Source organism: Pan paniscus, chromosome 1 (assembly GCF_029289425.2).
Source record: "Pan paniscus chromosome 1, NHGRI_mPanPan1-v2.0_pri, whole genome shotgun sequence".
NCBI classification, from domain to species: Eukaryota; Metazoa; Chordata; class Mammalia; order Primates; family Hominidae; genus Pan; species Pan paniscus.
This window is the reverse complement of record NC_073249.2, coordinates 102084348-102099245: the sequence shown is the minus strand read 5'-3', so window position 1 is coordinate 102099245 and position 14898 is coordinate 102084348. Positions and strand designations below refer to the sequence as shown.

Here is a 14898-nt window from a genome sequence, read left to right as displayed (position 1 = left end):
CCTAGTCACCCTCCAGCTGGTGTGGCCCCTGAACCTTTGTCCACAATGGGAGCATCACCCTTTCCTTTCACCCTGATGGAAGTGGAGGCATGGTCTAGCTGCTTCGCTGAGTTGGCTAGTGCTTTCACCTTGATCCTGTTGTGAGGGTGTTTTATGTCTCTGTTTTTGCTCCCAACTTTTTTTGGGTGGCCTTTTCCTGTAGTATGCCCTGGAGATGCGAGATTTTCCTCTGGCAGCAGGAGGCACGCACCCAGAGAATGCTGGAGCTGCAAGGGGAAAGGACCCACTTCCACAGCAGAGAAAAACAAAGAGGAAAAAGGCATACAGGCAGCGAGCGCTAAGGGACGCACCCAGCAAGCAGTGGGCCAGTGCCACTGCCCCCAGCAGCTGTTTCTGCTGCAACCCGAGAGGAACTCGGTGAGCCTGTCCCGTTTGTGACTGCAAGCTCAGGATTTCAATCAATGCATTCCAGTAACCCTAAAGTGAGGAGCTCTCCATCAGGAAACACACAGAGGTAAGGGCTGGGGCCTCTTCCTGCAGCCCCTTGGGGATGCCATAGGCACACCATGAACACTCATTGGTGAAACAGTATGTTGAATTAGAAGTAAATGAAACCCAAATGGGAAAGGAAGAGAAAATAGACTAGTAAATAGTAATATAACAGTAAGCAGGATACAGTGTAATCAAAGCTTATGTTAGAGTTTTCCTTTGTTATTCTTTTGTCCATCATTCCCTGACCTCTCCACGCACCTCCCTGCCAAAGCACAAACGAAAGGACCATAGAGACCAACCAGTACAGTTTGCCCAAGTTGGCAAACAAGGAAACTGAGGCCTGGAATGGTGAGGAAGCCTAATGTCGTAGAACTAAAACGTTATTCCCCGGACTCCCACTATGCCACTTTTTCCTCGGTTTCACAGTAGTTAAATTGTTACTTTAAAAGAATTTTGTCCTCACTCCCTGAGGGCAGTGGTTGGTTTATCTGCTTTGGTGTAATACTGCTTGTTGGGAGGGATTAGTATCCTGGAGGATTTCCCTAACCTGACAGTCACCAGCTCCCGTGCTCTTTGGGACCAGCTTGCATTTTCCAACAGGGAAGTGAGGCTCTCCTACAGCTGTTCCTTGTCATCAGCCTGGGGGTGGGTAGTATTTTGATCTTAACGATGCCTGTTTGTTTACTCTGAGCTAGTCTTAGTGTAAGAGTCACCTCTCTATGTACATAGAAACCGTTGTCCTTTATTGACAGAAGCCCTGGAGATGGGTCCCCATGTGACTCTAGGGTTCCTGAAACCTGGCAGGCCACTCTGCTTGATCCTCCTCTCTGTTGATAGCTCTGAGATGGGATCGGGGTGGCGGGAGCAAGCAAATGGCTGAGGTGAATCATGGGGTGGTTATTTTAGTCCTAAGGGTCTCCTTGACCCCCAATAGAAACTGCCTCTCCCTAATTTGTGCTGACCAGCTGTATCTGGTGTCTGATCTTCCTTTGTTATTTGTTTCTTTTAGTAGCCCTAAGTCAAAGCAGGAGGTGATGGTCCGTCCCCCTACAGTGATGTCCCCATCTGGAAACCCCCAGCTGGATTCCAAATTCTCCAATCAGGGTAAACAGGGGGGCTCAGCCAGCCAATCCCAGCCATCCCCCTGTGACTCCAAGAGTGGGGGCCATACCCCTAAAGCACTCCCTGGCCCAGGTGGGAGCATGGGGCTGAAGAATGGGGCTGGAAATGGTGCCAAGGGCAAGGGGAAAAGGGAGCGAAGTATTTCCGCCGACTCCTTTGATCAGAGAGATCCTGGGACTCCAAACGATGACTCTGACATTAAAGGTATGTCTATAAGATCTTTGAGACTCAGAGGGAAGTAGGTGTTCCTGAGGGAAGGCCTCTGACATTCGACAGAGGCCAGAGAGCCTAATATCAGACAAGTGGGGAGAGTAGGTATCAGATTCATGAGTTCTCACAGTTTATGATGGAACTATTTCTTCTCATTTTGTTACTAACTGAAGAATTGTTTGGAACCTCCTAGTTGAGGAGTTCTTGCCCTTAAGGATGCAACGGTTTAGGGGTTATGGTAGGATGTTTCACAGGCCTATCCCTGTTCGTACACGTTTCTGGCCTCTATGCTGTTTGTACTTTAGTTTCAAGCCAGTCGCTCTAGTTTGTCTGTGCCAGTGGCCCCCACTGGGGCAGTTTTTCTGGTATCCCCTTCTCTTCTCCATCAGAGCAATCCTCCAAGGCTTGGGTCTTGTGTTCTCTAGTTGCCATTTTGCCAGACTTCAGACACAAGAGGAAGCCTTAATGGCCCTGGCAGTAGTCCAGATTTGTTACAGCTGATTTTAGTGTAGCAGGAGTGAGTGGCTACCAGATGTGTAGAGATTTGGCAGGCACCAAAATGCAGTGAGCCAAGAAGGGTATGGGACCAACAGCTGTGGTTTTAGGCTTTTTCCTCCTAGTGTAAGACCAAAAGTCTTAACTGTAGGCCAGAACATGAAGTTAGTATTCAAGGAATGGAAGTATGATTTTCCAACCCAAATTAGAAATGGAAACTTGGGTGATTGTTTCTCCCCTCCTTCCTCCCCTCCTCCCTCAAGTATTTTGGCAGGCCTGCTATGAGTGCCAGCACTATGCTGGGGGGCCATGGTCAGCAAGATAGATACAGCTGTTGTCCTCAAAGATTTGAATGCACCTAGAAAGCTGATTATTAGACAGTTACAGTAAAATATGATAAATGCTGAAATAAGAGAAATTAGAGGGCTGTGAGATCCATCCCCAGTTAAGTCTAGGAGGTTTCAAAAAGGTTACCAGAAGAAGGGACATTTACACTAATATATGAAGGAGGTGTAATAGAGAGGTAAGGAAGCTGGGGAAGACTGCTTTATGGTTAGTCATTTGAGAGAGAAGAGTATTTGAAATTTTATAAGTAGAAGAGGTTTCCTCTTAGCAAGGTGGTACTTCCTTGAAATTCTCAAGGTGGGTTTGTGTTGTGATGCTATATATGCTGGCAGAAGAAAGGAAATTTTATTCTTTCTATGACGAGTCATTTTATTCTTTTAGAATGTAATTCTGCTGACCACATAAAGTCCCAGGATTCCCAGCACACACCACACTCGATGACCCCATCAAATGCTACAGCCCCCAGGTCTTCTACCCCCTCCCATGGCCAAACTACTGCCACAGAGCCCACACCTGCTCAGAAGACTCCAGCCAAAGTGGTGTACGTGTTTTCTACTGAGATGGCCAATAAGTAAGTTGATGGCTGTGTCTTGCTGTTGGGCAGGGCTTGTCTGGGGACCTAAGTTCTTATTCCCATTGCAGATTGATCTTTTATTATCACCTAAAGTTAACAGTACAGATAAAACATAAAACCTCCCCAACCCAAACTCCCCCAGAGGCAACCACTGATAATACATCCTTTGCTTCCCTTTCAGAAATTTTTCGTGCTTGTACAAATATACATATATATCTCTTTTTCTTTTTTTTTTTTTTGAGATGGTGTCTGTCTCTGTCGCCTAGGCTGGAGTGCAGTGGCAGATCTCGTCTCACTGCAACCTCCACCTCCTGGGATCAAGCAATTCATCTGCCTCAGCCTCTTGATTAGCTGGGATTATAGGAACCCGTCACTACACCCAGCTAATTTTTTGTATTTTTTAGTAGAGATGGGGTTTCACCATGTTGGCGAGGCTGGTCTTGAACTCCTGGCCTCAGGTGATCTGCCTGCCTCAGCCTCCCAAAATGATGGGATTACAGGCATGAGCCACCACGCCTGGCCATATATACCTCTTTTAAACAGAAGAAATTGATTGCACAATACACACTTTTCTGCAACCTACCTATTATTATTTTCTAAACAACACAAGTAACAAATGTCCACTCTAGAATAATTAGAAAGTATAACTAAAAATTAATATCTCTGGAATTCACAGAGATAACTACTGTAAACATTTTTATATATAAATTTTTAGTGGATGGATGCATCAATTTTTATTTATCAGAATTGTGATTATACCCTACATATATGGTTTTCTGACTTTTTTTCCACTTAAGATAAAAAGTGAATCTTAACAGCCTTAAACTATCACTAGGTATTGTACGATCTCATCTTCCCCCTTCTTGGGTTGGGATTTTGAACTCGGATTCTCTATAAAACACCTACCACGGCGGATTGGTTTCAGGAGAAAATCTTGGTTTTTGTCTTTTAATGCCTCTTTTGGGATTTGCTAATGGCTGTCTTTTAATTTTAGAAGTTTGATGATAAGTGGTAAATATAAATAATGAAACATGTTTGTCTTGATTTCTTCTTCAACATTTCTGGTGGTTCTTTCTATTCCTTCCTCTCCCTTACAAGTTTATTGTGTGGTTAAAGTGCTTTGGAATTACAGTTAGTGAAATAGAAACAAGTTCTAGTGTGTGCTGTCTCTTCCATCTTTGCAGAGCTGCAGAAGCTGTTTTGAAGGGCCAGGTTGAAACTATCGTCTCTTTCCACATCCAGAACATTTCTAACAACAAGACAGAGAGAAGCACAGCGCCTCTGGTATGTTGTTTCAGAAACTGAGTAATGGTTTCATGATTCTACAGTGACTGCAAAGGAAAGGAGGTGGTGAATTTAATTGATAGGAAGGTAGTCTTGATGGCATGAGTTGCGTTCTTGGCATTTAACCTAATTCTGGCATTGTGGGGCATTAGGCATATCATACTATACTAGCCTTTTCTACGAGAAAGCTGGTAGATTGATGAATTACTAGGGGGAAGAAGATGCAAACTAAAAGAGGAGCTATACAGATATCTTTGGATTTCCTTCATGTAATCGTCTCTGGGAAAATCTAAATTCAGACCCTGTGTACAGAGCAGGTTTTTAAAAAATAACACTCTTGAGCTAGTTGAATAACAAAGAAAGAACAGAAAAAAAGCAACAATTAAAACTTCTAGAGTACATGATGACAGTATCATAATCAGAGCCTCATCGACTTTCAGAGTGATTCATATTTATTTCAAAGTGATAAGACCATTGAATGCTTTTAATTGCTTGATATTTGTAAAATTGTAATAAATGTTAGTCTGTTTTCTATCTGGATCTTAAGCACCTGCTATAAACTCCATTAGAAAAAGCATACAGTGGCCGGGCGTGGTGGCTCATGCCTGTAATCCCAGCACTTCGGGAGGCCAAGGCAGGCGGATCACAAGGTCAGGAGATTGAGACCATCCTGGCTAACCCAGTGAAACCCCGACTCTACTAAAAATACAAAAAATTAGCCGGGCATGCTGGCGGGTGCCTGTAGTCCCAGCTACTTGGGAGGCTGAGGCAGGAGAATGGCCTGAACCTGGGAGGCGGAGCTTGCAGTGAGCCGAGATTGTGCTACTGCAACTCCAGCCTGGGAGATAGAGTGAGACTCTGTCTCAAAAAAAAAAAAAAAAAAAAAAAGGCATACAGTGGATGTTTTAATGCATGTAGTTTACCAAATTGAACCAAAAGATACTTCTTGTATCTGGCATCGTCAAGCCATTGCACCAAATGCTATGGGGGATACTAAGAAGTTCAAGACACAGTCCCTGCTTTCAGGGAGCATGAAATCTAATACTGGGATGAGTTTTAAACATGGGAAAAGTTAATTGACAATAAATGATCAAAGTGACAATTCAAGATAAAACAGGTGACATCTTTCCTATTTTGTGTATCAGAAAAGTCTCCATCTTTGTAGACATAAGCAGAGCTTAGGCCTTCCTAAACTTAGAAAAGGAATTTCACATTCCCCATGCATCTTGACTACTCAAGGGTAGAAGATGCATACAATTATATTTAAAATGCTTATTGTCCTGGAATGAATATGGTACAGTGTAACTGAAACCAACCTTTTATTGACTTAATGGCAGTTCTTAATACCTACACCTTAATACCTACACCTACACCTTCTCTGTTACTAAAATCAGGAAAGGAGTTAAGGAAGGAATTGAGAATAATCCATTGTTCCACATCTAAATGTTTTCTGCCGTCATGGTTTCGTTATATGAAATCAGTATCCACAACAAACAAAACCTGACCAACAAAACCAAACTTAAAATGGCACTAGAAGGAAAATCAAGGTGACCTCTACACTCCAGTTAGGAGTGTGGATATGAAATATACTTTTAACTGTACAGAATCATACAAGATTCAGCTGATCTTACCCACACAACTCGATACCTATAGGCAGAAGTGCATGGATACCTCAAAATCCAACATTTATATATATATTCACAGAATATAAGTGCTCAAAGATATGTTTTCATGTGTGTACAACACAAATTGTTCATATGCAGAGATACACGTAATTATTTGTTTACATATTTGCACACAGGTAAACATTCCAGAGAGTAGGTGAGGAGGTAAGAGCCTGAAGGGTTTGGAAATACAGACTGGATTAAGCGAACAAGTAGGAGCAAATGAACACGAAAAAAGGGTCTGGAGAAAGGCCTTTGGTGAAAGGTCTCTGAGACAGGGTTTGTAGATCAAGCCCTTCTGTTCATCAGTGCCCTCTTACATTTCAGCAGTGCTCTTGGTTTAGACCCAGAACATACACATCTCTCTTCCAAACATTCAAGGTGTCCATGTCACCTATTGTAGGTGAGTGTGCTTCTACCCTGGACTTAGTATAGCAGTGGTACTTAATAAACAATAATAAGGCAATCATCCAGCATATTAAAAAAGGGCAGTCTACTGCCTATTGGAAAGAACAGTTCAAGAGACACCATGAGCTAGATAGCCTCAGATTTCTCCACAGAAGCTTCCTGCCTGCAGATTATCTCACTACAGTTAATGTACAAATTCTTATCAAATGTGGAATCAGTGATCACCAACCAAAAACAGAAACCAGAGATGTCAGGCCTCCTGGAAACTCCAGGAGGGGAGTGCCTCAGTAGTCAGCCTGCCAGAGGAGACGTTGAAATGGAGCAGCTGCTTCCTCGGCTGGTAGAATAGAGAGCTGCAAGTGACTTACGCTTTCTCTCTCAAGATGGCAACATCAGGCCTTTTGATTGACAATGAGAAGTCTACATACCCAGTTATACTTTCAGGGAAAAGAAAAAGGTGTTAGGTACAGCCTCCCACATACCAAGAAACTAATCTCTCTCTGAATCAGAAACACATAGTAGACATGTGATATCAAACCTGTTCCTCAAAATAGATACTGAAATGTATTCACTTTGGCAGAGTGGCTCTCCCCTGGCATACTTTTAAAGTTATTGAAACCTAATCTTCAGCAAGGGAAAGAGGATACCATTTGACAGTAAGTTAAAAAAAAAAAAAAATCAAAATGTCTCCATGCCCAAAAGAGGGTTGTACGTGAGCAATTTCTACAGCCAGTGTCAGTTAGATTTATGTGCCTGGGGACAATTCCTTTATAACATATCTTTCTCTTTTAATTGCCCTTCTGTTCAGTTTACTAATGATTTTTAAACTATTTGTTTGTCTTCAGAACACACAGATATCTGCCCTTCGGAATGATCCGAAACCTCTCCCACAACAGCCCCCAGCTCCGGCCAACCAGGACCAGAATTCTTCCCAGAATACCAGACTGCAGCCAACTCCACCCATTCCGGCACCAGCACCCAAGCCTGCCGCACCCCCACGTTCCCTGGACCGGGAGAGTCCTGGGGTAGAAAACAAACTGATTCCTTCTGTAGGAAGTCCTGCCAGCTCCACTCCACTGCCCCCAGATGGTACTGGGCCCAACTCAACTCCCAACAATAGGGCAGTGACCCCTGTCTCCCAGGGGAGCAATAGCTCTTCAGCAGATCCCAAAGCCCCTCCGCCTCCACCAGTGTCCAGTGGCGAGCCCCCCACACTGGGAGAGAATCCCGATGGCCTATCTCAGGAGCAGTTGGAGCACCGGGAGCGCTCCTTACAAACTCTCAGAGATATCCAGCGCATGCTTTTTCCTGATGAGAAAGAATTCACAGGAGCACAAAGTGGGGGACCCCAGCAGAATCCTGGGGTATTAGATGGGCCTCAGAAAAAACCAGAAGGGCCAATACAGGCCATGATGGCCCAATCCCAAAGCCTAGGTAAGGGACCTGGGCCCCGGACAGACGTGGGAGCTCCATTTGGCCCTCAAGGACATAGAGATGTACCCTTTTCTCCAGATGAAATGGTTCCACCTTCTATGAACTCCCAGTCTGGGACCATAGGACCCGACCACCTTGACCATATGACTCCCGAGCAGATAGCGTGGCTGAAACTGCAGCAGGAGTTTTATGAAGAAAAGAGGAGGAAGCAGGAACAAGTGGTTGTCCAGCAGTGTTCCCTCCAGGACATGATGGTCCATCAGCACGGGCCTCGGGGAGTGGTCCGAGGACCCCCCCCTCCATACCAGATGACCCCTAGTGAAGGCTGGGCACCTGGGGGTACAGAGCCATTTTCTGATGGTATCAACATGCCACATTCTCTGCCCCCGAGGGGCATGGCTCCCCACCCCAACATGCCAGGGAGCCAGATGCGCCTCCCTGGATTTGCAGGCATGATAAACTCTGAAATGGAAGGGCCGAATGTCCCCAACCCTGCATCTAGACCAGGTCTTTCTGGAGTCAGTTGGCCAGATGATGTGCCAAAAATCCCAGATGGTCGAAATTTTCCTCCTGGCCAGGGCGTTTTCAGCGGTCCTGGCCGAGGGGAACGCTTCCCAAACCCCCAAGGATTGTCTGAAGAGATGTTTCAGCAGCAGCTGGCAGAGAAACAGCTGGGTCTTCCCCCAGGGATGGCCATGGAAGGCATCAGGCCCAGCATGGAGATGAACAGGATGATTCCAGGCTCCCAGCGCCACATGGAGCCTGGGAATAACCCCATTTTCCCTCGAATACCAGTTGAGGGCCCTCTGAGTCCTTCTAGGGGTGACTTTCCAAAAGGAATTCCCCCACAGATGGGCCCTGGTCGGGAACTTGAGTTTGGGATGGTTCCTAGTGGGATGAAGGGAGATGTCAATCTAAATGTCAACATGGGATCCAACTCTCAGATGATACCTCAGAAGATGAGAGAGGCTGGGGCGGGCCCTGAGGAGATGCTGAAATTACGCCCAGGTGGCTCAGACATACTGCCTGCTCAGCAGAAGATGGTGCCACTGCCATTTGGTGAGCACCCCCAGCAGGAGTATGGCATGGGCCCCAGACCATTCCTTCCCATGTCTCAGGGTCCAGGCAGCAACAGTGGCTTGCGGAATCTCAGAGAACCAATTGGGCCCGACCAGAGGACTAACAGCCGTCTCAGTCATATGCCACCACTACCTCTCAACCCTTCCAGTAACCCCACCAGCCTCAACACAGCTCCTCCAGTTCAGCGCGGCCTGGGGCGGAAGCCCTTGGATATATCTGTGGCAGGCAGCCAGGTGCATTCCCCAGGCATTAACCCTCTGAAGTCTCCCACGATGCACCAAGTCCAGTCACCAATGCTGGGCTCGCCCTCGGGGAACCTCAAGTCCCCCCAGACTCCATCGCAGCTGGCAGGCATGCTGGCGGGCCCAGCTGCTGCTGCTTCCATTAAGTCCCCCCCTGTTTTGGGGTCTGCTGCTGCTTCACCTGTCCACCTCAAGTCTCCATCACTTCCTGCCCCGTCACCTGGATGGACCTCTTCTCCAAAACCTCCCCTTCAGAGTCCTGGGATCCCTCCAAACCATAAAGCACCCCTCACCATGGCCTCCCCAGCCATGCTGGGAAATGTAGAGTCAGGTCAGTATGCTTGCATCCTCACAGTTGCACCTAGTAGCTGGAGACTGCTAGACCTGATAGTTACTTTAAGAAAACTGGTGTCTTGAGTACACAGACAGAGGAGGCAGTCTTTGTTGAAATGGCCATATTTGTGGCAAGGTGCATAATCAGTGCTTCCATGGGGTTATGCAGAAGTGTCCAATCTCAGCAAAAAATACGTATGTCAGAGAGACTGTTAAAAGGAAGAGGGGAAATGGGGAATATGTGTTGGGTTCACAGAATAATTTACATTCGCACAATGAACAAATGCAATAAAATGTCTTAACAGTGGATGAATGTGGCTTCTTTAAATACTGGACCCACTGCAAGGGGCTGCCCTTGAATCGAGATTCTGGGTATAATCCTAAGCAGAGAGAGGGGAAGCTGCTGTAAGACTTGTGTGGTTCTTGTAAATACCTGTTGACCACAGAAACAGTTACCAAAACCTTCTCCTTGATAGACCACTGTTTTCACAGATCAGCTACAATTTAGGAGGATTTTCTTCCTGGGAGAGATTCTTGCTGATGATGATGGTTTTGTGAGTGGGACTAGAGGTGGTCAGTGGAAGTAGTGCCAAGGTGTAAATACTAGGTTGGTGCTGTCTCCACCTGAGAAAGACTAGAATCAGAGCAAGATAGAAGATTTATCCTACCAGCCTAAAGTGCCTCTCTGTGGGGTAGCAGTTCACTGAAGCAGTACAGTGGAACAGCCCCCTCAGACCTTCTTGGTTCAAACATCTTGGTTGTGGAAATTAATCAAGAATGCGTGTAGGGTGATGTCGTTAGTACCTGGGATCATATCACTAGTCTGGCTTCATAGCATACTAATACCTGAGTCGAATTCTAAACTGTGATTGGCAAGGGAAAGAGATCCACTTATTTCACATTCTATTCAGTGAAATGGTTGTCTGTAAACCATATTTTCCCCAAGCTTGAACTAATATTTCTAACACATTCCTGGTGTGTTTGTCTTCACATCTGCTGATCGGTCATGTCACCTCCATATCACACCGCAGTCTCCCTCTGCACTCACACAGAGCTTGACTAGAAGATTGATGATTTGTGTCTGGGATCTAATAACACTGTCCTGTTCATCTGTCTCATTCCTGGCCTTGCTAGTTCATAATCATAGGGCCCAATACCCTTCAAAAGGAATCTAATTCCCTGCCCATTTTGTTTTATTTTGCTTCCTTTTAGGTGGCCCCCCACCTCCTACAGCCAGCCAGCCTGCCTCTGTGAATATCCCTGGAAGTCTTCCCTCTAGTACACCTTATACCATGCCTCCAGAGCCAACCCTTTCCCAGAACCCACTCTCTATTATGATGTCTCGAATGTCCAAGTTTGCAATGCCCAGTTCCACCCCGTTATACCATGATGCTATCAAGACTGTGGCCAGCTCAGATGACGACTCCCCTCCAGCTCGTTCTCCCAACTTGCCATCAATGAATAATATGCCAGGTAAGAAATCAGAAAGGCAGGTTGTGGAGTGAGTGCTAGACCAAAGAGAAACCTCTTGAAGCGTTTTCTCAATGGCTATACACCTGAATAGGTGGAAGTTCAACAAGTAGAAAAAATCTTCCATCTAAGGTAGTTTCAGTGGAATGAAAGTGTCTTGACTAGAGGAAGATAATTTCTTATTAGCTTGATTCCTTATTTGTTTGTAAGAAAGCAGGTTTCTTTATAGTTCTGATGCTTCTGTGTACCTGGATGGTTTTGAGGGTTTGTTATTTTTGTTTTTCTCTTTGGGTCCTCATGTAGCAATATAGAGAGCAGTTTCTAACAGGCTGATTGGAATGTCTTTAGTTCTCAAGTATTTTTTTCTGGAAGAACAGCCTCAAACCACAAGCAGCCACAGGATTTCAGACAGTGGAAAGCCCCTGTTTCCTAGACAAGCCTTTTTTTTTTTTTTAGGACTAGGGAGATAGTAAAATCCTTCCCTTCCCTACACATTTGGTACACCTTCATTCCTATACCCACCCCTCACCTCGACTCCTGCCACCTGACTAACAGAAAATGATCAGGATGGTGAAAGCAATCAGCAAAGAGACCATGACTTTTCAGCCATGAGTTTCTGGTTCCAGTTCTATTCTGATTGTTACAAATGCTCTTTATTTATCAGTAACTCTAATTAACTGGGTTAGTACATGTACCAGGAACAGCATAAGCCCCCTGCCACACTCGGTGGTAATTCCACAGAGACACCAAATACTTCAATGTCCCAGGGACTGTATTAGAATATGTTACTTTCCTTTTCTATTAAAAGTTATTTCTTGAACATTTCATGGAATCTCGAGTTTTAAATGCTTTCTCTATAAGGCACTTATAAAATAATGCCAAATGCCAATTGAAAAATTACCTGTTTAGTTTCTTTGTTATGATTCCTGATCATTGGGATTGTAGTACTGATTTCTCCAAAAGGACCGTACTTGAGTCATTCAGGTAAATTGTTTTCTTCTGTATTAAATATCTCCAATGACGAAGGCGAAACTCATTTGTGTGCTAATTTATAACTTTTCACACATGACAATTTCTCCCTTGCTATCTTCTACACACAGTTTAAGACTCAATAATATATTGTCCTGTAGAGCTCTTGGTTTGTATGTCCCCAGATGTATTATGATCTTATTGATGGCAGGGATTGTGTGTTGTATGTTTTCCCAGCATTATACTATGCACATTGGATGCACAATAGTTTTTTTGTTAATTTATTATAGTTTTTCTGAGTTGATTTTTGGTTAAGTTGATTCCTTTGATATCTTTATTTTTCTAGGAATGGGCATTAATACACAGAATCCTCGAATTTCAGGTCCAAACCCCGTGGTTCCGATGCCAACCCTCAGCCCAATGGGAATGACCCAGCCACTTTCTCACTCCAATCAGATGCCCTCTCCAAATGCCATGGGACCCAACATACCTCCTCACGGGGTCCCAATGGGGCCTGGCTTGATGTCACACAATCCTATCATGGGGCATGGGTCCCAGGAGCCACCGATGGTACCTCAAGGACGGATGGGCTTCCCCCAGGGCTTCCCTCCAGTACAGTCTCCCCCACAGCAGGTTCCATTCCCTCACAATGGCCCCAGTGGGGGGCAGGGCAGCTTCCCAGGAGGGATGGGTTTCCCAGGAGAAGGCCCCCTTGGCCGCCCCAGCAACCTGCCCCAAAGTTCAGCAGATGCAGCACTTTGCAAGCCTGGAGGCCCCGGGGGTCCTGACTCCTTCACTGTCCTGGGGAACAGCATGCCTTCGGTGTTTACAGACCCAGATCTGCAGGAGGTCATCCGACCTGGAGCCACCGGAATACCTGAGTTTGATCTATCCCGCATTATTCCATCTGAGAAGCCCAGCCAGACGCTGCAATATTTCCCTCGAGGGGAAGTTCCAGGCCGTAAACAGCCCCAGGGTCCTGGACCTGGGTTTTCACACATGCAGGGGATGATGGGCGAACAAGCCCCCAGAATGGGACTAGCATTACCTGGCATGGGAGGTCCAGGGCCAGTGGGAACTCCGGACATCCCTCTTGGTACAGCTCCATCCATGCCAGGCCACAACCCCATGAGACCACCAGCCTTTCTCCAACAAGGCATGATGGGACCTCACCATCGGATGATGTCACCAGCACAATCTACAATGCCCGGCCAGCCCACCCTGATGAGCAATCCAGCTGCTGCCGTGGGCATGATTCCTGGCAAGGATCGGGGGCCTGCCGGGCTCTACACCCACCCTGGGCCTGTGGGCTCTCCAGGCATGATGATGTCCATGCAGGGCATGATGGGACCCCAACAGAACATCATGATCCCCCCACAGATGAGGCCCCGGGGCATGGCTGCTGACGTGGGCATGGGTGGATTTAGCCAAGGACCTGGCAACCCAGGAAACATGATGTTTTAAGCTGCTAAGATTGGATGTGCCGATCCTTGTCAAGATGAGATTCCAGGTCCTGAGAGCTGCTTTGAGGGAGTTCCAGGAGTACTTACTATTGGTCATGCAATAGGAGAACAGAGACCCGAGGGCTGCTTTGGGGGAGGGGGGAACTCGAGAATGTATGGATTTACCTGAAAACAAATTATTCATTTAATCAACAGGTGTGTTTTTTTTAAGATTTATTTTTTAAAAATTATTTTTGTGGACTTGGGTATCCATGATGGCACCTACTTTTGGGAATCTGTAGCTGTGCTTTGAGAATTGCCATCGGTCATGTGTTGCACCGTTCTCTGTATGTTTACGTCCTTTGGACTGGCTTCTCCCAGGATTCTTTTCTGTTTTTGTTTTTTTGATTTGGGCTTTATTTTTTTCTGTGTACTGTACTATATTGTAAAAGGGATTTTAGCAGAGACTTTAGTCTTTGGGGCAAGAGGAGAACAGGAATGCTGGGCTGTTTACTTTAGGTGGAGAATCCATCTTCAGACCTTTGGACTATTTTCTTTCAACTGCAGTGTATAGAAAAACCAAACTACGACCTCAGAGCAGAGTATTAATGAAAAGCACAAAAAAAGGAACTAAGTTCAGCGAGGGGTGGGGGGAGGGGGGAGATTTTTCTTTTGAAAAATAATGACTCTTAGGACATTTGTTTTTCAGTTCAAGTGCTCTTCAGCACTGTCTTGTCTCCCAATATACCAACCCACTGGCACATTTTTCTCTTGTTTTCTCTCTCCGATTTTGCTCTGTCTCCTCAGTTAAGTGTTTCCTTCCTTTGTGCCCCCCGCTGGTGACCCTCTGCTTCCCTCTCTCTTTCCCTTTGGCAGCTGCAATACACAGTGTTATTTTGGGGAAATAAATCTAGCAAAGCCTCGCCTTCCATGCCGAGCGTCCTCTTGGCTCTGAGAGGGAAAGGTCTGTCCTTGGGATGCTCTCTGGTCTTTTTTTCCCCTAAGTCTTTCTCTTTCCCATCATACCCTTCCCTGCCCACCTTGTTTTCTGTTCTCCTTTTATTAGGAATTCCCAAGTGAATTTTATTAATGTGGGAGTGGAACAGATGCTAAAAGCTATCCAGGATTTTGTTTCTGTTTGTTATAAATTTTGTGGTTCCTTCCCTTTCCTCCCCCTCCCATGCGTAAGACGTTCTGTGTAACCTCCATTAAATTTGGTACAAAACCACTCGCCAGAGCTGTGGTGTCAGAAAAATAAAATATATTGTTTCTTACAAAATTGAACTGCCTTTTTTGTTCATTTGGATTCCTGATTGTTTAGTATTGGGCATACC

General features: G+C 45.6%; 3 protein-coding genes across 5 annotated transcripts in view; 2 read left to right on the top strand and 1 right to left on the bottom strand.

Moving 5' to 3' along the window:
- ACP6 (acid phosphatase 6, lysophosphatidic) overlaps window positions 1-14898 on the bottom strand; it is a 71876-nt gene that overhangs the window by 9977 nt on the left and 47001 nt on the right. The window lies entirely within an intron of this gene.
- On the top strand, window positions 215-421 carry LOC129394575 (uncharacterized). The gene has a single exon (XM_055102418.1). It carries the CDS (start codon window positions 215-217, stop codon window positions 419-421), a length of 207 nt encoding a protein of 68 aa, XP_054958393.1.
- Window positions 383-14843, top strand: BCL9 (BCL9 transcription coactivator). Of its 3 annotated transcripts, none has more exons than XM_034961421.3 (7): window positions 383-514; window positions 1502-1596; window positions 3046-3235; window positions 4423-4522; window positions 7440-9681; window positions 10896-11156; window positions 12469-14843. In XM_034961421.3, exons 1-7 carry the CDS (start codon window positions 462-464, stop codon window positions 13584-13586), a joined length of 4059 nt encoding a protein of 1352 aa, XP_034817312.1. In that variant the 5' UTR covers window positions 383-461; the 3' UTR covers window positions 13587-14843. The 3 variants fall into 3 exon arrangements, with proteins under 3 accessions (XP_034817312.1, XP_034817277.1, XP_003809240.1); XM_034961386.3 differs by having other exon boundaries at window positions 1502-1818; window positions 12505-14843; XM_003809192.5 differs by having other exon boundaries at window positions 1502-1818.